This window comes from Callorhinus ursinus, unplaced genomic scaffold (genome assembly GCF_003265705.2).
Source record: "Callorhinus ursinus isolate GAN/ISIS: 27379988/994484 unplaced genomic scaffold, GSC_fseal_2.0 scaffold38, whole genome shotgun sequence".
Classification (NCBI taxonomy): Eukaryota; Metazoa; Chordata; class Mammalia; order Carnivora; family Otariidae; genus Callorhinus; species Callorhinus ursinus.
Window position 1 is genome coordinate 583,393 of NW_027397100.1, and position 21,605 is coordinate 604,997.

The 21,605-nt window shown below is 48.3% G+C and overlaps 1 protein-coding gene across 4 annotated transcripts in view; it reads right to left on the minus strand.

The window, feature by feature from the left end:
• EYA2 (EYA transcriptional coactivator and phosphatase 2) overlaps nucleotides 1-21,605 on the minus strand; it is a 267,975-nt gene that overhangs the window by 16,550 nt on the left and 229,820 nt on the right. For all 4 annotated transcript variants that reach the window (XM_073880319.1, XM_025875419.2, XM_073880317.1 and 1 more), the window contains 4 exons: nucleotides 17,028-17,086; nucleotides 13,046-13,206; nucleotides 9,348-9,462; nucleotides 8,266-8,387 (listed from right to left, as the gene is read on the minus strand). In XM_073880319.1, coding sequence (XP_073736420.1) covers nucleotides 8,266-8,387; nucleotides 9,348-9,462; nucleotides 13,046-13,206; nucleotides 17,028-17,086 — 457 coding nt within the window. The remainder of the gene's footprint in view (nucleotides 1-8,265; nucleotides 8,388-9,347; nucleotides 9,463-13,045; nucleotides 13,207-17,027; nucleotides 17,087-21,605) is intronic.

Below are 21,605 nucleotides of genomic sequence, written 5' to 3' on the forward strand. Positions count from 1 at the left end.
GCGAGCAGCTTGCTTAGCCCGGACCGACAAGGGCGGGGCAATTCCGCCTCCGGCAAAGACATTTGGGAACCACGGCAACAGGCCCCTCCCCCAGAAGATCAGCACGAACAGCCCCCAAGCCAAGACCAAGTTTACCGATCAAGGAGAACGGGAGAACTCCAGCGCTAGGGGAATACTGCACATAGAATTCATGGCTTTTTTCCCATAATTCTTTAGTCTTTCAAAGTTAATTTTTTAAATTTTCTTTTAAAAAAATTTTTTCTTTCCTTTTCCAACCAACTTAGTAATTCCTTTTTAAAAATCTTTAATTTTCATTTTTACAGTCATATTCTAATCCCTTCATCGTATTTAAAATTTTGGGATGCAGTTTCTTCTAACAGACCAAAATATACCCCCAATCTACTGTATGGCTCTGTTCTATTCACCAGCCTGATCATAGTCTTTTTTTTCTTTTCCCTCCAGTTTCAGGTCTCTTCTGATTTGTTTAGTGTATATTTCTCTGGGGTCGTTGTTGCCCTTTTAGCATTTTGTTCTTTCGTTCATCTATTCTTCTCTGGACAAAATGACAAGATGGAAAAACTCACCTCAAAAAAAAGAACGAGAGGCAGTACCGACTGGCAGGGACCTAATCAATAATGGACATTAGTACGATGTCGGAACTAGAGTTCAGAATAACGATTATAAAGATACTAGCTGGGCCTGAAAAAAAGCATAGAAGACGCTAGAGAATCCCTTTCTGGAGAAATAAAATCTAACCAAGTTGAAATCAAAAAGGCTATTTAATGAGGTGCAATAAAAAAGGGAGCCTCTGACTGCTAGGATAAATGAGGCAGAAGAGAGAATTAGTGATACAGAAGACCAAATGATGGAGAACAAAGAAGCTGAGAAAAAGAGGTAAACAATATGGGATCATGAGGGGAGAATTCGAGTGGTAAGTGATATAAAGTGAAACAATATTAGAATAATTGGGATCCCAGAAGAAAGAGAGAGAGGGGCAGAAGGTATATTGGAGCAAATTATAGTGGAGAACTTCCCTAATTTGGGGAAGGAAACAGGCTCAAACTCTAGGAGGCACAGAGAACCCCCCCTCAAAATCAATAAAAATAGGTCAACACCCCAACATCTAATAGTAAAACTTAAAAATCTCAGCGACAAAGAAAATCCTGAAAGCAGCTCAGGACAAGAGGTCTGTAAACTACAGTGGCAGCAGACCTATCCAGAGAGACCTGGCAGGCCAGAAAGGACTGGCATGATATATTCAGGGTACTAAATGAGAAAAATATGCAGCCAAGAATACTTTATCCAGCCAGGCTGTCATTGAAAATAGAAAAGAGTGATAAAAAGCTTCCAGGACAAACAGAAACTAAAAGAATCTATGATCACCAAACTAGCCCTACAAGAAATATTGAAAGGGGTCCTCTAAGCAAAGAGAGAGCCCAAAAGTAACAGACCAGAAAGGAACACAGACAATATACAGTAACGGTCACCTTACAGGCAATACAATGGCACTAAATTCACATCTTTCAATAGTTACCCTGAAGGTAAATGGGCTAAATGCCCCAATCAAAAGACACAGGCTATCAGATTGGATAAAAGAGGAAGACCCATCGATATGCTGTCTGCAAGAGGCTCATTTTAGACCCAAAGACACCTCCAGATTTAAAGTGAGGGGGTGGAAAACCATTTACTATGCTAATGGACATCAAAAGAAGGCTATCAGACAAATTAGATTTTAAACCTAAGATTGTAATAAGAGATGAGGAAGGTCACTATATCATACCTAAAGGGTCTATCCAATGAGAAGATCTAACAGTTGTAAATATTTATGCCAACATGGGAGCAGCCAATTATATAAGCCAATTAATAACAAAATCAAAGAAACACATCGACAATAATACAATAATAGTAGGGGACTTTAACACCCCCTTCACTGAAATGGACAGATCATCTAAGCAAAAGATCAACAAGGAAATAAGGGCTTTAAATGACACACTGGACTAGATGGACTTCACAGATATATTCAGAACATTCCATCCCAAAGAAACAGAATACACCTTCTTCTCTAGTGCACATGGAGCATTCTCCAAAATAGATTACACATCCTGGGTCATAAATCAGGTCTCAACTGGTACCAAAAGATTGGGATCATTCCCTGCATATTTTCAGACCACAGTGCTTTGAAACTTGAACTCATTCACAAGAGGAAAGTTGGAAAGAACTCAAATACATGGAGGCTAAAGAGCATCCTATTAAAGAATGAGTGGGTCAACAGGAAATTAAAGAATTAAAAAAAAATCATGGAAACAAATGAAAACACAACTGTTCAAAATCTTTGGGATGAAGCAAAGGCGGTCCTAAGAGGGAAGTATATAGAAATACAAGCCTTTCTCAAGAAACAAGAAAGGTCTCCAGTACACAACCTAACCCTACACCTAAAGAAGCTGGAAAAAGAACAGCAAATAAAGCCTAAACCCAGCAGGAGAAGAGAAATAATAAAGATTAGAGCAGAAATCAGTGAGATCGAAACCAAAAGAACAGTAGAACGGATCAGCAAAACTAGGAGCTGGTTCTTTGAAAGAATTAATAAGACTGCTAAACCCCTGGCCAGACTTATCAAAAAGAAAAGAGAAAGAACCCAAATAAATAAAATCATGAATGAAAGAGATCACAACCAACACTGAGAAATACAAACAATTATAAGAACATATTATGAGCAACTATATGCCAGCAAATTAGACAATCTGGAAGAAATGGATGCATTCCTAGAGACGTATAAACTACCAAAACGGAGCCAGGAAGAAATAGAAAACCTGAACAGACCCATAACCAGCAAGGAAATTGAAGCAGTCATCAAAAATCTCCCAACAAAAGGAGCCCAGGGCCAGATGGCTTCCCAGGGGAATTCTACCAAACATTTAAAGAAGAATTAATACCTATTCTTCTGAAACTGTTCCAAATAATAGAAATGGAAGGAAAGGGTTGCCTAAGGGGCTCAGTCGTTAGGCGTCTGCCTTCGGCTCAGGTCATGATCCCAGGGTCCTGGGATCAAGCCCCACATCGGGCTCCCTGCTCTGCTGGGGGCCTGCTTCTCCCTCTCCCACTCCCCCTGCTTGTGTTCCCTCTCTTGCTGTGTCTGTCTCTGTCAAATAAACATCTTTAAAAAAAAAATGGAAGGAAAACTTCCAAACCCATTTTATGAGGCCAGCATTACCTTGATCCCAAAACCAAAGACCCCACCAAAAAGGAGAGTTACAGACCAATATCCCTGATGAACATGGATGCAGAGATTCTCACCAAAATACTAGCCAATAGGATCCAACTACATTAAAAGGATTATTCACCACGACCAAGTGGGATTTATCCCTGGGCTGCAAGGTTGGTTCAACTTCCACACATCAATCAATGTGATACACTACATTAATAAAAGAAAGGACAAGAGCCATATGATCCCCTCAATAGATGCAGAAAAAGCATTTGACAAAGTACAGCATCCTTTCTTGATTAAAACTCTTCAGAGTATAGGGATAGAGGGCACATACCTCAATATCATAAAAGCCATCTATGAAAAGCCCACAGCGAATATCATCCTACATGGGGAAAAACTGAGAGCTTTTCCCCTAAGGTCAGGAACGCGGCAGGGATGTCCACTATCACCACTGTTATTCAACATAGTATTAGAAGTCCTAGCCTCAGCAATCAGACAACAAAAAGAAAAGGCCTCCAGATCGGCAAAGAAGAGGTCAAACTCTCACTCTTTACAGATGACATGACACTTTATGTGGAAAACCCAAAGACGCCACCCCAAAACTGCTAGAACTCATACAGGAATTCAGTGAAGTGGCAGGATATAAAATCAGTGCACAGAAATCAGCTGCACTTCTATACACCAACAAGACAGAAGAGAAATTAAGGGGTCAATCCCATTTACAGTTCTCCCCAAAACCATAAGATACCTAGGAATAAATCTAGCCAAAGAGGTAAAGAATCTGTTCTCAGTAAACTATAGAAGACTCATGAAAGAAATTGAGGAAGACACAAAGAAATGGAAAAACGTTCCATGCTCATGGATTGGAAGAACAAATATTGTTAAAATGGCTATGCTACCTAGAGCAATCTACACATTTAATGTAATCTCTATCAAAATATCAACTTTTTTCACAGAAATGGAACAAATAATCCTAAAATTTGTGTGGAACAAGAAAAGACCCCGAATAGCCAGAGGAATGTTGAAAAAGAAAACCAAAGCTGGTGGCATCACAATTCCGGACTTCCAGCTCTACTACAAAGCTGTAATCGTCAAGACAGTGTGGTACTGGCACAAAAACAGACACGTAGATCAGTGGAACAGAACAGAGAACTCAGAAGTGGGCTCTCAACTCCGTGGGTCAGCTAATCTTCAACAAAGCAGGAAAGAATGTCCAATGGAAAAAAGACAGTCTCGTCAACAGATGGTGTTGGGAAAATTGGACAGCCACATGCAGAATAATGAAACTGGACCATTTCCTTACACCACACCCAAAAATAGACTCAAAATAGATGAAAGACCTAAATGTGAGACAGAAATCCATCAAAATCTTTCAGGAGAAGAACACAGACAGCAACCTCTTCAACCTCAGCCGCAGCAACTTCTCCCTAGATACATCACCAAAGGCAAGGGAAGCAAGGGGGAAAATGAACTATTGGAACTTCATCAAGATAAAAAGCTTCTGCACAGCAAAGGAAACAGTCAACAAAACCAAAGACAACTGACAGAATGAGAGAAGATATTTGCAAAGGACATATCAGAGAGAGAGCTAGTATCCAAAATCTATAAAGGACTTATCAAACTCAACACCCAAGGAACAAATAATCCAATCAAGAAATGGGCAGAAGACATGAACAGACATTTCTGCAAAAAAGACATCCAAATGGCCAACAGACACATGAAAAAGTGCTCAACATTGCTCGGCATCAGGGAAATAGAAATCAAAACCTCAATGAGATACCACCTCACACCAGTCAGAATGGCTAAAATTAACAAGTCAGGAAACGACAGATGTTGGCGAGGATGCAGGGAAGGGGGAACCCTCCTACACCATTGGTGGGAATGCAAGCTGGTGCAACCCCTCTGGAAAACAGTATGGAGGTTCCTCAAAAAGCTGAAAATAGAGCTACCCTATGGCCCAGCAATTGCACTAGCGGGTATTTACCCCAAAGATACAAATGTAGGGATCCGAAGGGGTACGTGCACCCCAATGTTTATAGCAGCAATGTCCACAATAGCCAAACTATGGAAAGAGCCCAGATGTCCATCAGCAGATGAATGGATTAAAGAAGAAGTGGTATATATATACACAATGGAATATTATGCAGCCGTCAAAAAATGAAATCTTGCCATCTGTAATGACATGGATGGAACTAGAGAGTATTATGCTGAGCGAAATAAGTCAATCAGGGAAAGACAGTTATCATATGATCTCACTGATATGTGGAATTTGAGAAACAAGGCAGAGGATCATAGGGGCAGAGAGGAAAAAATGAAACAAGACGAAACCAGAGAGGGAGACAAACCATAAGAGACTCTTAATCTCAGGAAACAAACTGAGGGCTGCTGGAGTGGAGGGGGTGGAGGGGGTGGGGAGGCTGGGTGATGGACATTGGGGAGGCTATGTGTTGTGGTGAGCACTGGGTGTTGTGTAAGACTGATGAATCACAGCCCTGTATCCCTGAAACTAATACATTATATGTTAATAATAATAAAAAAAACACTAGTTCCCTCATACCCATTAGGATAGTTATCAAAAGAGGAGAGAATAGAATAGATGTTGGTGAGGATGTGGAGAAACTGGAACCCTTGGGCCCTGTCGGCGGGAATGCACAATGGTGTGGCCGCTACGGAAAACAGTATGGCGTTCCTCAAAAAAATGAAAAGTAGAATTACCCTATGATCCACCAATTCCACCACTGGGTACATATCTCAAAGAACTGAAAACAGAGTCTTGAAGAGAGATTTGTACACCCATGTTCATCGCAGCACTGTTTTACAATAGCCAAGAGGGGGAGGCAATCCAAGTGTCCGTGGACAGATGAACGGATAAACGAAACGTAGCACAGACATAAATGGAGTATCACTCAGCCTTAAAAAGGAGAGGGATTCTGACACAGGCTACATCACAGATAGGACCCTTGAGGACATTACGTTACATGAAATAAGCCAGTCACAAAGACAATATATATTCTATGATTCTACTTCTCCGAGGTCCCCAGAGCAGTCACATTCCTAGAGGCAGAAAGTAGAAGGGTGTTTGCCAGGGGCTGGGGGCAGGCAGGAATGGGGAGTTCCTGTTTAATGCAGACCCAGCTTCAGTTCTACAAGATGGAAAGAGCTCTGGAGATGGATGGTGGGGATGGTGGCACAACAGTGGGAATGGGGCTAATACCCCTGAAATATACACTGAAAAATGGTGAGGATGGTAAAGTTCATGTCACGTGTATTTTACCATAATTAAAAAGTATTTAAGAAAGGTTCTCAAGAAGCTGCGAAGTCACATGACGACAGTGTGCAGAAAGACAATGATAGGCTCACCAAGTCCTGTTGCAGAAGCTCTCATGGCCAGACGGGGCCTGAATTTTATGATTTTAAAATCTAAAAATCTAAAGGCACTTTTCTGTAATGTTCAGAGCTAGAACTTAAGTAAAGGCAAAAACCACTCTGGGAAAATGCTTCCACAATACCATAACTTTTTTTTTTTTTTTTGGTTCTAGGAAAAAAACAAGGGTAAAAATTTCTAATTAAAAACATTTTAAATAAAAATTAAAAAAAAAAAGGGGGGGTGCCTGGGTGGCTCAGTCATTAAGCGTCTGCCTTCGGCTCAGGTCATAATCCCAGGGTCCTGGGATTGAGCCCCACGTCGGGCTCCCGGCTCGGTGGGAAGCCTGCTTCTCCCTCTCCCACTCCCCCTGCTTGTGTTCCCTCTCTCGCTGTGTCTCTGTCAAAAAAATAAATAAAAATTAAAAAAAATAAAAACATCTTAACTAACTAGATTTATTTAACATTATTATATAGTTTTAGGTGATATAAGAATAAAAAACTCCAGCCCCTCTCCTCCGAAAACCAATACGACTTGCCCTGATGATAAATGATGCTGTTCATTTTTACTTATTAAATTCTCTTATCTGATGGAAGCTCTGAGCCTAAGGCTTGTTCTCTTCGTTAATAAAGATTATCAAGCAGTGAGAGAGGTGTCAAAGTAGGATACCACTAAACTGAGACTCTCTCCTTAAAAGAGAATTAAAAAAAAAAAACACAACAAATTTTTGTCTGTGTGGTTCAAGGTTGGATTCAAGTTTATTTGACGGCTTGTACCACCTAAATTAAAAATCACCTCATGTGCTATGCTGTGGTGGAAACTATTTTCCTCTTTTTTTTTTTTTTTAAGATTTTCTTTTTTCATTTAATAGAGACAGAGAGACAGACACAGAGACAAAGCATGAGCAGGAGGGAGAGGGAGGAAGCAGACTCCCCACTGAGCAGGGCACCCGATGTGGGGCTCGATCCCAGGACCCTGAGATCACGACCTGAGCTGAAGGCAGATGCTTAATTAACTGAGCCACCCAGGTGCCCCTACTTTCCTCTTCTTAGTAATAGAATTCCATGACTTACCTGTGTTCATGGCACTTAGCTATGGACTACGTTTCCCAGCCTCCCTTGCCACTAGTCGTGGCCATGTGACTAAGCGGGGGCCCAGAGGAGGTGAGTAGAGGCACCAGGTATCCCATTTGAGTCCTGGTCTTAAAACATTTGACATGTATTACTCACTCTTTCCCCTCTTCCCATAAGCTGGAACGATAATGTGGCAGGATTCTGATTTAACCACACATGAGAATAAAACCACAGGGGCTGGTGGAAAAATAAGATGGGAAGGACCTGGGATCCTGGGTGAGTTTGAGGACAGAGTTGCCCCACTAGCCTGAATCACTCACCTCCGGTCTGTTGACATGTGAGAGAGAAATAAGTTTGGATTCTGACGTAAGTCCTGTATTTGGGTGTGTGTTATAGCAACCTTGCAGATAACCTAACTTTAGAAAACGATGGTCCTAACCACCTTCTCTGGAAGCTGAGGTTAGAACGAGTGGTTTGTGGGATTGTTCTGGGGATCTGAGTCATGGCCATGGACAAGTTCTTTAGCTTTCTTAGTGCCCTTTTCCTTAAGCTTCCCAAATGCGGGATGGAGAGCTAGCCTCACCCTCCCTCCCTGCATCACCGTGAGGTCTGTTTCTCCCTACCTGTCTTCGTTGCACTGTAGATGTTCTCAATAGGAAACACGGAGCCCAGTCCATACAGCAAGACTTTGGCTAACGCAGGGATTAGTTGAGTGGTAGTGACCAGCACGTTGACACAGTTGGGCCTGAGGACAGAGAAGACTGTAGGTCAGAACACCAGGGCCAGGCCTCCTCACCCTGCAGCACGAGCCTGGAGTCGGCAGGAGCTCTGGTGGGGTTTGGAGCTCTGGCTAAGTCATCTTCAGGTGAGGGGAGGCCCAAAGATCCTTCAGCTGTTCCTCTTTTAAGCCTGAGGCTGCCTGGCACATTGAAACGCAATCCTGTAATATTACTTACAGTGTTAAAGTGTTAATACTTATTTAAAACAAATGTTTCTTGCAAGGGCCCACACTTACATAGCTGCAGCTGCCTATCAGGGATGTAAATGAGTAGTATGGATCAGGTGTAGGGCAACAGGGAGCGGTGAGGACTGGGGTAAACTGGAGAACACCTGCCGGTTCTGATATTTTGACAGAACCTAGAAATCTGGAGCTATGGATTACTTTCCCAGTCTTTGGGACAAAGTGTGTATCAAACAGGACACATCCGCAGGACAGAGCCAGCTCATGGCCTGCCATCTTGTAACCATTTATATGCTGGGTCACAAGATTTTTGGACGCTAGTGCAGGGGGTTATTTGTCCTCTGGCTCAGATGATCTTGTTAAAGAGCAAGAGGCAATTTATTGGGAGGCCTGGAATGAAACTCCTTACCCTGTAATTGCCTGCCAGATGATCTGTGGCCCACTATAAAATGATTTTCAGAGGGCTTTGTTGGGACTGGCGGGTGTTGTGGGCAACAGCGGATGGGACAGACCGACCTACATACAAAGCTCTGCTGGACCCTGAGAAGTCTTAGCACCTGTTTGCTCAGCGGTGGTACAAGGTTTCCATGGTACTGTGTGACTCCTCAGCTTTATCAAATGTCTGGAAAGTGTGCAAGTGAGAATTTGGAGAGTCCAATTCTTCAAGTATGGAAATGGAGGAGCCACCACTCTCAAATGGGAAAAAGTTCAGGGGCAGGAAGGCAAATAGGGGCTCCCACCTACCGGGAATTGATGAGGTTAAGCGCCTTGAGAGAGTGGGTCAGCCAGAGGTCGGTCAGAGCTTCCAGTTCAGCTCTGAGCTGTAGCCAAGTCTCTCTTTTGGGAGCTCCTATCAAGCCTATGGACAAGGAAAATAAAGACGTGGTATTTATCATTTGAGAGGTCTGGCGGGGGGGTGGTTAGGGAAGGGGAATCTAGCTACTGGTACCCTGACATTTCAAATCAGATGATATCCAAGGTCAACTTTATCCAGTGATTTTAATCTTATTTTGTGATTGATTGATCCACTGATTGATCCACTCATCCACCCAGCCATCCCTCCATCCGTCCCTCTGCCCATCCATCCAACAAAGAATTCGGGAGTGCCTTCTGTGTGCTCAGTATTGTAATAGGCACTGCATATACAGATGAACAAAAAATGCAGACTGTAGGGTTTATACTGTTACAGTGGAGACAAAAAATGAATAAAATAAAAACGATTAACATTTATTGAGTGCTTACTGTGTGTATGGCCTGTGTTTTTTTTTTTGGCCTGTGCTTTTTAATAGGATTTATTTCACTCACTTTCACAGTGCCCCTAGAGGTGGACACTATTTTTTCACATTGAGATATAACTGACATTTAACACTGTGGAAGTCAGGTGGAGAAGCTGAGGCTTAGTGAGGTCAACTGACTTGCTCACGGCAGGAAGTATGGAGACAGGTGTACCCAGGCAGCGGGCCTCCAGAGCCCACTCCACGGGCTCTCTAGAGCTGACTGTCAGTCTCTCAGCCGTCAAGGCCCTTAAGATGAAGTTCAGCTTCCAGAGCCCCTGCCCCTGCTCAGTTGCTTACCTCATCTCTTGCCATTGCCTTGCTGTCCTTCCATTCCCACCCTGGTGGCCCCCTTTTTGTCCCCTGATACGCCAGGTACGTTCCTACGTCATCTCAGAACCTGGACCACTCTTCGTATCTTCCTTTCCCTGTTTGCCTAAGTCCTTTACACTCCGTTTCCAATGTCATTTCTTCTGGAAGGCCTACCCTGGTCAGGTCTCTATTTTACACTCGCCCAACACACTGCACCTCTTCTCCTGGCACACTTGTCACAACTATGATTTCAGACACATCTGTGTAATCATGTGTTCGATGTCTGCTTCGGCCACCACACCGTTGCCTCCATGAGGGCAGGGACCGAGCCGGTTTTGTTTACCACCGCGGAACCAGCCCCTGGGCAGTGCTCTAGCAGGGACTGGCGCACGGCTCGTGCCGATTTGGTGTTTGTTCAAGGGAGAAGGAATTCACTGGGACAAGACGCTGCAGGCGGTCTCTGGCTTGCCTTCTCTCTGCCCCTTCCCCACAGCCCTTAATAACAATACAAACTGTCAGGGGCACGGGACCATACAGTTTACAAGAGGCTTCCCACGCGTGCTGCCACGGGTAGTCAGCTGGTCAACCCCTCCTACTTTGCACTAGGAAGTATGCTTCAGGCTTCTGTCTGCTTGCCCCTTACCGGCAGCTTTTCCCCAGGCTCGGCCTCCTTCCCCAGACAAGAGCAACATTCAAGAAGTGCTCACTGCACGGCGGCACAGTTCTCAGCAACTCCCATGTGTTAATTCACATTATCCTGACATTTATCCTATGAGTTGGGCAGCATCATTATTCCCATCTGACACCTGAAGAAACTGAGGCACGAAGGGGTTAAGTAACCTGTTCAAGGGTTATAACAGGACATGGTAGAGGGAGGTGTGATATCAGGCACAAGGCCTCTGAACCCAGTCCTGCCTCCCGATGTTGACTTGTTAAGCCTTTCCCATTTTCACCCTGTATCTTGTGGATGTCTCTCTTCTGAGCACAACTTCCCAAACCCTCAGGATCCTGGGGTGTTGGTGACCCCTGGGGTTGGAGGCTGGGGTCCTCACCACGCCAGTTCTATGATGCAGAAAGAGCTGGGGGGGCCGCCCGCGGAGTCCTGCCACCTGCAGGCTTCCCTCACCTGTTGACCCACTGCACAATCCCCCCTCAGCTCAGGGGAGAGCAGAGCAGCCTGACAGGAGCCCCGGGTGCTTCCTGGGGCTTAACCTGGATGAGGAGCAGGTGGCCCCTGCTGGCCGCCTCCATCCCTGTCTCCTCTACTCCAAGCGCACCTGCTCCTCTCCTTGCTCCACGTCCACAGACTTGGGTGTGAGAGGCTACCGAGTGTGGGCAGTGGTGGCGAAGCCACCGGCCTTGGGTTCCACTGTGGTGGCTCTGCCACCTGGGCTGTGTGATGCTGGCCAGGTTACTTAACGTCTCTGATCTCAGTTTCCACCTTTATAGCACACTTACCTCACAGGGCTGTGGTAAAGAGCAAATAAGACAGTAGGTGAAAAGCCCTCCTAACAGAGCCCGGCCTACAGTGAGTGCTCAGTAAACATTAGCTACGGTCAGGACTGTGTAGGGTCGCAGCCACGGACTGGAGACACAGAAGAACCTGAAAGACTCCCAAGCAAAACTGAAAGGAGCCAGTGACAAATGCGACCATTTGCTGAGCCGCTGCCTCAGGCACAGAGTCATGACTTCTGTGCCTATTAACAACAAACCTTTCCATAACCCAGGGAGACAATTGTTTTTATCCCCATTTCACAGATTTAGACGCTGAGGCTCAGGGAGGTAGCCAGAAAGTGGAGGCATTGGGACTGGAAGTAGGTTCTGTCCAGTTTGAGACCCGAGATTCTTCCTGGGACTCTACTCTTTCTGGGGCAGGAGGAGGGAGCCCTAGAAGCTTTGGGGGCCAAGGGGCATATGGCAGACACTACCAGCTGCCTACTCAGACCTTTTCCCTTTGTGGGCCTGTAACTGGTTCCATGCATTGTGACAATCAAAACACCCCCAAATGCCTCCTGGGGGAGAAGCAGTATCACCTCCTGTTAAGAACCGCTGGCCCAGAGAATTCCAGAAAAGCGATCTAGGGCCTGGCATTGCAGAGCAAGCCTGGCCCATAGGCCCTTCCAGACTTCTCATCCAGTGCCACGACCGATGCTCTCTGGCTGCCGAAGCCGGCGGCTTTCACCTTGACCGCACATCAGGGCCTGAACCCTGTGATCCCGACCCCAGCTGCAGCCAGGCCGAGAACATCAGAGCTGGAAATGCCCCAGGTGGTTCCAGTATGAGAACCAGCGCCTTCCAGGCCTTCTCCAACTTCAGTGTTTCCACAGATTACCGGGAATCTTGTTAAAAACGCAGAATCTGACCCAGTGGCCTGGAGGGGCCCCCAGAGTCTGGCAACAAAGCTGATGCTTACGCAGCTGGTCTGCAGCCCACTGTCGGAGCAGCAGGGACCGAAGCCACTGGTCCCCCAACTTCAGCAAGTGACCGAGGCGCCCGGAGGGCGTGTTGTAACACAGGTGGCGAGGCCACCCCAGCCTCCTCAGGCCACACCTGATGTAGCCATCGGCGGGGGGGGGGGTGGTGGCCCCTAAGCCCGCCCCACCGCTCGTGGGCTGTGGGATCCCGGGCAGCCTGTCATCTATTCCTCAGTCTCCCGCCCCACACCCACCCCAAGTGAGGACACAGAAATGCTCGTGCCCCTTCCAGAGCGCGCCCCGAGGCGTGCACTGAGCAAGCTGGTGTCCGCGCACGCAAGGGGCCGTGGCCACCCTTGACCCTGCCTCGGCCTGGGGTGCGGCCTGAGCAGGGCAGCCAGCCCTCCCCCCTCCCCCTGCGTGGGGGGCACCGGCCACTCACCACCGACGTTGTTCTTGTAGGTGTTGTACATCTCCTTCACCCGCCGGTAGCGGAAGGCCAGCTTCCTCATCCAGTCCACGCCGCCGTGGACGCCGGAGCCCAGGCACAGGTTGGCTCCCGGGGCCGAGCTGTGGAAGCCGTCAGTGGAGAAGTTGTACGTGCTGGGGGGGAGGGGGAGAGATACTGTCGGTGGGCAAGGGGGGGGCTCTTTGCCAGGAGCCCACAGGCCCCACAGAGCCAGGAAGCCCCTGCGTGCAGTGGCCAAGCTAGGAAAAGCCCCGCCCCGCCTTTAGAATTCGAAACCAGAAGGGAATCCCACAAAATGGTTGCAGCTGGTTCATCCTGACAGAAGAGTCCAGAGGAAAACGTGTTAGTTCCTCCTACTTCGATCCCCAAATCTGCACTGCTCCGTGTTCCCTGTAAGGCCTGGCTGCCAAGCCTTTCTTCCCATTCTGTGACATCTCCGTATCTTTCCACAGAAATAACCATAACTTTTTTGATTTGTTAAATTAGGCAGAGCCGATTGCTGGGGCTTTGCAGATACAATCCTCCACTCCGAATGAAGCATGTCGGCCTAAGAAGTGCTCTGTGTGGACTGGGGATGAAGCCAGAGTGTCCCACAAAGCTGACGGCAGATGTGGCAGCTGAGAACCCGAACAGGAGAGTGTGGGCGACTCGCCGCCTACAGCAACCAGCACGTGAGAATGAAAACCCCAACGCGCCAGAGACCGCCCCCCCATCTTCCTTCCCTCCGCCAGAAGCTTTGCTGGAGGTTTGCAAAATCACCGTCGGAAGGGGAAAACCAGAGCGTGACAAGGGATATGTGTATAGTATGACCCAAAGCTTTAAAAATGAGTCTCTTCCTAGGGGCACCTGGGTGGCTGTTGGTTCAGCATCAGACTCTTGATTTTGGTTCAGGTCGTGATCTCAGGGTCATGAGATGGAGCCTCGTGTGGGGCTCTGTACCGGGCGTGCAGCCTGTTTGAGATTCTCTCTCTTCCTCTGTGCCGCCCCCTCCCCCCCCTCCCCCCATGAGTCTCTTCCTAGAAAAGAGCAGAAGGAAACAGGTCAATATGGTTCTATGGCTGTCTCAGGGTGTGAGTTTGGCTGATTTTTTCCCTCTTTGCACTGTTTTGCACTTTCTAGATGTTCTAGGATAAGCTGAAGAGTGGAAACAGAAAGACATTTTTTACAAAGATGCGGTGCAGCAGGAGTGTAGCAACACTTGGAAGCCGTATCTCACGTACCTCCCCGTACTTCAGGGCCCCTGCTGCTGCAGAGGTCAAAGGGCATTTGGAAAGTGCAAGGTGCTAGGTCATGCTCCCTGTGCGGCACCTGAACACAGCGTGATGGGACATGCGGCTGTCACCCTCCATTCTGTGTCTGGGGCTCAGCCTTACTCGAGCAGAGGCCAGGCCTTACTCTTGGATAGAAAACTCTTCCCAGGGAAGAGGCTTTGGTTGTGATAACAAAAACTCTGCGGGAGCCACAGGAACACCTGGGGCGAATGTCTCCGACTCAAGAGCTAATTGCACCTCGGGGGCTCTCTGGGGCATGCAAGCCAGGACACTGGCCCACGCGACTTGATCCTCAAGGCTTCGAACGTAGACTCCGGTGTGCCTCCTGACTCGTCTGCAGCCTCGTGTTGAGCAGCAGTGAGCTCGGGAGCCAGAATAGTCCATTCACCCTGCGATTCCTCCTGGGTCATGGCCTTTGCAGCAGTGGCCTGCTCTTCCTTCTTAGTCTCTTCAGAAGTCTCCGCAGAAGCCAAGATTTGGTGAGGCCTCCCGTGGGTGCTCATAGGGGATGGTGCCACAGATGTGCAGGACTTCCAGGGCTCGGACCCGCCACACCGGACTCGCCCTGTGAGCCCCCTTGCTGCCGGATGGGGTGGCAGGGTCCACGTGGCACAGGGGAGCGTCTGTGACACAGCTACGGTAGGCAGAGTAGCGCCTCTGCTGGTCGGCGGTCAGCCCTGGGGACAGCAGCTACCGGAGGTCGTGGCTCCCGGAAGGCTGCGTGGATCTGGTTGGTGAAGGTTCCAGGAGCGGGGGTGGCCACCGGACTGGCCCCCAGACAGCAGCAGCACAGCTCGCCGGCCAGGATTCCCAGAGGCTAGGACCTGGGCGTCAGCCGGGTCTTCAATGGCAACCGCGTGACGAGCTGCCAGCAGAGCTTCTCCCATGTCCCCTTCAGATTTATGTTTGCGCCAACACTGTTCCCTCTGTGCATGTACGGTTCCGTGTGGAAGTCAAGGTTGGTGCCACCTACGTGAGTTCCTGCTGCAAGGAATTTGAAGACATCCTCCTGCTTCAGTGGCAGGACATCAAGGGCTCCAGACATGGTGGAAGTTTCCTTTAAGTTGCAACGGGAACCCAGGACTACGCCTTCTGGGCCCCTCTTGGAGTAGTGTGGAAAGGCCAGAAAATTGAATCTTGAAAAAGAACACATACTAAAAACTCCGAGGACACCCTGGGGGAGGTGGCCAGATGTTCTGCCAAGAGAACAGGAGGGCAGGGAAGGACATCCATGAATCCTACCTCCCCCACCTACTGGCTGTGTGAGGTTCGGCAGGTTACTTAACCTCTCTGTGCCTCCCATTCCCCACCTGTAAAATGGGGATGATGAGAAAAGCAGGTGTTGTTCCCTAGGGTAACTGTGAAGATGAGGGAGTTAATGCACGTAAGGTGTCTGGGACAGGGCGTGTGCAAAATAAGGGCATTACCAAGGTTGGTTTCTGCAGTGAACTGAAAAAAACCAAAGAAGGTACATTAGATGCTTGGTGCCTGGCACACAGTAGGGACTCAAAAGAGATTGCTTGAATGAATACATGGAGAATTTGGTGTCTGTGGGGAAAACCATCCTCGGATTGTGGGTTCTGGAAGTGATGTCCCAAACAGCTCAGCATGAGACGGCCTTCAGAGGAACCTGCTCTCAGTCCCATGCCAGCCAGCTACAGGGGAAACGTTATGAAAGTGGAACCCTGCTTGCTCATTGCCGTGAGGGGAAGAGCGGCTCCCAGCCATGATGTCATGGAAAGGACACAATTAACCTTGATCTGGGGTTTATTTACTCCATAAATGGAGAAGCCCTGGCTGGCACCAGAGCCTTGCTCCTTGCCAGTCCTGACTGCGAGGGATTTTCAGAATGGCTAATTAATATGAAGCAGGCGCCTGCCTATCACTTCTAGTTGTGCTGGCCTTTGAAAAGACTTCCAGGGCCCAGCGACAGAAGCTTTGACTTCTTTTTTTGGAGTAAGGTGGAAGACACATCGAGGAAGCAAACACTAGGTGAAGTTACTGGTCCCATAAGCAAAACATCATGCAGTCTAATAATATTTTTGATGGGCCAAGAGGCACTGGGCTGGGATAATTTTGGATAAGCACAGATTAACTCTGGTTCCATTTTTATAAGGTTTTCTCAGGGGCAGGCTTGGAACATTCCAGCCACATTCCTCGGAAAGCTGTCTCGTTTTGAGCAGTTGGGTACCTTATTTCGGGAATCCATGTCCTAAGAGTGTTGTCCCCTAGAAACTAGACATACCGCTTACTCAGTCAAGAAATATCTTTTTGAGTATCGACTGTATCAATATTCATATTAAATAATATAGGTATGCTAACGAAGCAATCAAACCTTTGAAGAAGGGGTGCCGAACTCTTCGTGATGGTGATTCTGGGAGGCAAGGTTAGAAGTGGCGTATGAATTTTTTACAATATGCACGCATTACTTTGGGAAGCAGACAGGAAACCATTGAGAGATAAACATAAGGAGAGTCACAGAGAGCCTGTGAAAATCTCAGCCTTTGTGATTGGAGGTGATGCTGAGGAGGCTGCAGGGTGGCGGCCGGGGCTGCGACCCTGGGTTCTGACCCAGGCAGGGGCACTCATCCTGATAACCCAGCCCGCCCCTCCTCTCTGCTCCTGGTGAAAGGCAAGCTCAATAACCAATCAAAAGGGGCAGTTCTGGCTCCCCAAAGTCCTACCTTAGGTCCTGCCCATTGTCATCGGAGGAGACATCGTCAACGTGGATCTGGTCACAATCCTGTGGAGAATGTGGTAAGAAGAGAAAAGGAGGGAGAAGGAAGACTGGTTAATCCTTTTTTTTTTTTTTTCCTAAAGATTTTACTTATTTATTTGTCAGAGAAAAAGACAGCACAAGCAGGGGGAGCGGCAGGCAGAGGGAGAAGCAGGCTCCCTGCTGAGCAGGGAGCCCGACATGGGACTCGATCCCTGGATCCTGGGATCAAGACCTGAGCTGAAGGCAGCCTCCTAACCGACTGAGCCACCCAGGCGCCCCATGACCGGTTAATCTGATGTGGTCTCTCAGAGAGTTGGTTTCATAAGCTGAGCGCTGCCCTGGGAGGCAGGAGTTCTGAATTCTAGCGTGAGCTTTGCCACTAAAGGTTAGTGACCTCCCATTAAGTCTCATCCCTTCTTCTGCCTTCGGTACCCTTATAAATGAGGTTGGCTGTTAAGGGGGAGAGACCATATGATTTATCATGCAAACCCAGATTGTTTTGCAAGTAAAGGGGGCTGCTGTTAAGATTACATTAGGAGGACAGGCGCAGAACAGGACCACCCCCCTCCGCCCCTGAGTATGTGAGGACATAGAGTCACCCTGGCCCCACGGCCGAGGCCTTTGCCTTAATCAAGTTACGTTCTCTGCTCGGAAGGCTCTGCTGCCTTCATCCGCTTAGTGAACCTTGTATTCATCAACATTCACTTCTGGAGGTACCCCCGCCCCCAGCCCTCCTCTGTGTCCCATGCTCTGCGGTCAGCATTGATCGGGCACTGAGTATACTGTATAATGTATAATGCTTGCCATCCGACAGACTCCAGAGCCATGCTGCTTTCCACCACTCACAGATCTCTCCGTTCCCTTCGGGGAAACACCCTAGCACATGTGAGCTAAGAAAGAGGGGAGGGCACATGACCCAGGCTTGACCAAGCGGAGAGACCCGGCCTCGGTGACTGTGTCAAAGATGAGCATGTAGTCTAAACTGGACCAGGGAGAGCCGGCCCTGGGACTTGGGCTGAGACCTTGGGGAAGGGGCCTCTCCTTCACTGTGGCTGCCACATGGTGGGATTAAGCCTGGAGAAAAGCAGATCTGAGAGCTGGAGACAGGGATGAAGCCCTGATCCCAGTATTTGATCCCCTGGATCCAGCCCCAGCTGAAACCAGAAACCAGGCCACCATGACTGTGGTAAGCTGAATAATGCCCTCCACCCTCAAATGTCCCTGCCCTAATCCCAGGGTCCTTACATGGCAAAAGGGACTTTGCAAGATGTGATTCAGTTAAAGGTCTTGAGATGGGAAGATTTTTCTGGATTATCTAGGTGGGCCCTAAATGTTTAAATTACAAGGGGTCCTGTAAGGAAGAAGCAGAGGGGTATTTGAAGACAGAAAGGAGAAGGGGACTGGGGTGGCACTGGGGTACGCGGGAGATGGAGGAAGAAGCCACAAGTCCAGAAATACAGGGGCCCACTACACCAAAAAAGGCCGGGATTCCTCCCCTCAGAGCTTCCAGAGGAAACCAGCCTCGCCAACGTCTTCAGCCCAGGGAGACTGGTTCTGGACTTCTGACCTTCAGAACGGTAAGAGAACACAGTCGTGTGGTTCGGAGTCGGCTCCAGCTGTGTGACCTCCAGCCGGTGGCATAACCACCCTGAGCCTCCGAGGTCGGGCTGGGAAGTGCGAGACGGCGGAACCTCCTTCACAGGCTTGGCGTGAGGAGAAGGGAGGTGCTGGGCGGAGAGCATCCAGTGCAGGGATGGATGGTACGGAGCAGGTGTGGCATGAATGTTAGTTTCTATTATTGTATGAAGATTTATAAATGTCCCCGTGTTGGTTGCAAGGTAATTTCAGGGGGCAGGTATCTCTTGGAAAACACTGCTAGGGAGAGGAGAAGCACGTGGAATTCTGAGCTCGACACTAAGAAAAAAGTTGGCGGTGACATCTCTGGACTGTTGATAGGAGGGTAGAATCTGGGGGAAAAAAAGGTGCTTTCAACATTTTGAGCACCATCTCTTTTTACATAAGGAAGAGGCTTGAATTTATCTTTGAGAATAGCAGCTCTGAGGGGGGTGGGGATGATGGGAACCCCTTCCCTCATTAATTTTTAAAAAACCTATAGGGGTAACCATGTTGTTATGGAGATGTGGGGGCGGGGTGGGGACAGTGGCATTTGGGGCAGCCTGGGCTACTCTGTGAGGATTGAGGCTGGAACCTTGGAGAAAGGGGTGGTGTGGCCACTGGTCTCTCTCTGGTCCCATGAAAGGGCTTTGGATTCAAAAGGGGTTTGCCAGAAGGTGAGGTTCGCTTCCAGAGTCCCTGGCACACTCTGGCCCACAGCTCTGTGGCAAAGTGGGACCTCTCACATCCATGGGCCCGGGACAATGTCGGGGCATGGGCAGCAGTGTGCTCTGACAGGCCTGGATGGAAAGGGCAGTGGGGAAGTTCCACCATGTGGGCAGGTGGACGTCGGAGCAGAGGGCAAAGAACATGGCGGATGTTAAGTGGTGAACCCAACTGAGACGCTCTCTGGAGAACACTGGGAACAAACTGGGGCTACTGAGTGACCACTCGAGCTAGCTTACACCTAAGCCTCTGCTGTTCCTCATTCCGCATTTCCTTCCTTTCCATGTACCCGGGAGTCTCATCGATGCTTGGTGGTCTCAGGTATACTTGATGCCCCTCCCCAAGAGGGACTGTTCTTTCCTAAAATAGTCGAACATGATGGTACACCCCAACTTGAAAGATTCTATAGTCACTCTGTCTAATACAGTAGTGATTAGCCCATGTGGTTACTGATAGTTATATTTAAATAAATTTAAATTCAACAGCATAAAAAATTTAGTTCCTTAGGTCTATTTCAAGTGCTCAGCGTGGCTGCTGTATTAGGTGGTGCACGTACTCCCATCATCACAGAAAATTCTAGTGGACAGTGCTGCTCTCGAGGGGTAAAGGAACCAGACTGAGAACTCTTCTGTGTTGATAAGCTCACTTAGGGAAGAGCTTGCAAGCTGGCCTGGAGACGTAGCTTGTTCAGCCCACACTACACTTGAAACGTTTTTTTGGAACAGTAGCCAATACAGAAACTCAGGGGACCTCTCTTTCTCTCCCTCTGCCCCTGCTTGTTCTCACTCTCTCTGTCTTTCCAGATTTTCGCTACTCTGAGACTTTACACGCTCTGGCAGTGTGGGGCTTGCATTCTTCTGTCCCAACCATCCTTAGCCCTTTCCAGGGCTCTACGCTCCCGTCTGGGCTTTCCTCCCTTCACTTACCTGCTTACGTGGCCCCAGTGGGCACACTAGTTGGAGCCCTCTGAGCCACAGAAATCTTACATAGATGGAAGGGTCCTCAACCAGCAAGCCTGGTCTGTTCATGAAAACGGTCTTTAAAAGCCAATGCTGACTTTGAAGACCCAGACACAGAGAACACAAAATTAGTAGCAGACTTCTCCCCCATCCATTGCTTTGGCTGAAATTGGAAAAACACCTGCCTGTGCCCCCCAGTCCTTGCCTCAAGCTCGAAAGCTGCTCTGGGGGTCACACGGGCTCAGGCCCCTGGGCAGGGTTCCCTGTGCTTTCCCTGATGTCAGGGGAAAGGCATGTGGGAGGCTCTGGTTTTCTCATTTGCAAGGGGATTGTTGGGGGCGCTAAAGTGTGACAACAGTAGCGATCACATTTCGGACTTAATAAAATACCATGACGCTCAGCTAGACGCTACCTCATACTCTACCAGCTGACCTGGATCCAGTTACCCGCTGAGCCTGGCTGGCAAAGAGGGGAGTGGGACAGCGCCGAGGAAGGGAGCTCTGGGGGAGGAAGATCCTATGCCCCTCAATTTTCCTGCGTGGGGGGCAGGCCTCGAAGGTGGGATACTGGCTTTTCATAGCCTAGGGTGCTTCTGGCCTCCTCAGGGTCGAGTGTGATCATCCTGGGGGGTCCGAGCAGGACCTGCTTATAAAGACAGAGGAAGGGTTCCCATGCCTCGACCTGGGTGAGAGACCTGGGCCCTGATGCAATCCCAGCCACAAGGAATTTACACTTCCTGATCCAGAGAAACACCCGCACATCGCCTTGTGCAAGAATGTCCATCATTCCAGTGAGAAACAGGAAAATACCTAAAGTTCCCTCAACTGGATCATCGCTAAATAAAATGTGGTATGTCCATTCAGTGGAATCCTACCCGGCGGGTCAGAAGAATGAGGTAGATTTTTATGTTAGCCCATGGAAATATTTCCAAGACATCCTATGGTGTGGGGAAAAAAAGCAGGCTGGAGAATGATACATCCAGTATCACATCATATATATATTGTTGACCCAGGAACAGCATGGGGGTTCGGGGTGCTGACCCCCATGCAGTCAAAAACCGGTGTATGACTTTTTGACTCTCCCCAAACTTAACTACTAATAGCTATTGTTGATTGGAAGCCTTACTGGAAGCTATTGTTGATTGGAAGCCTTACAGAATCACAAAAATATATCAAGTATACTTGAGACCACCAAGCATCGATGAGTAAGGCTTCCAATCAACAATAGCTATTAGTAGTTAAGTT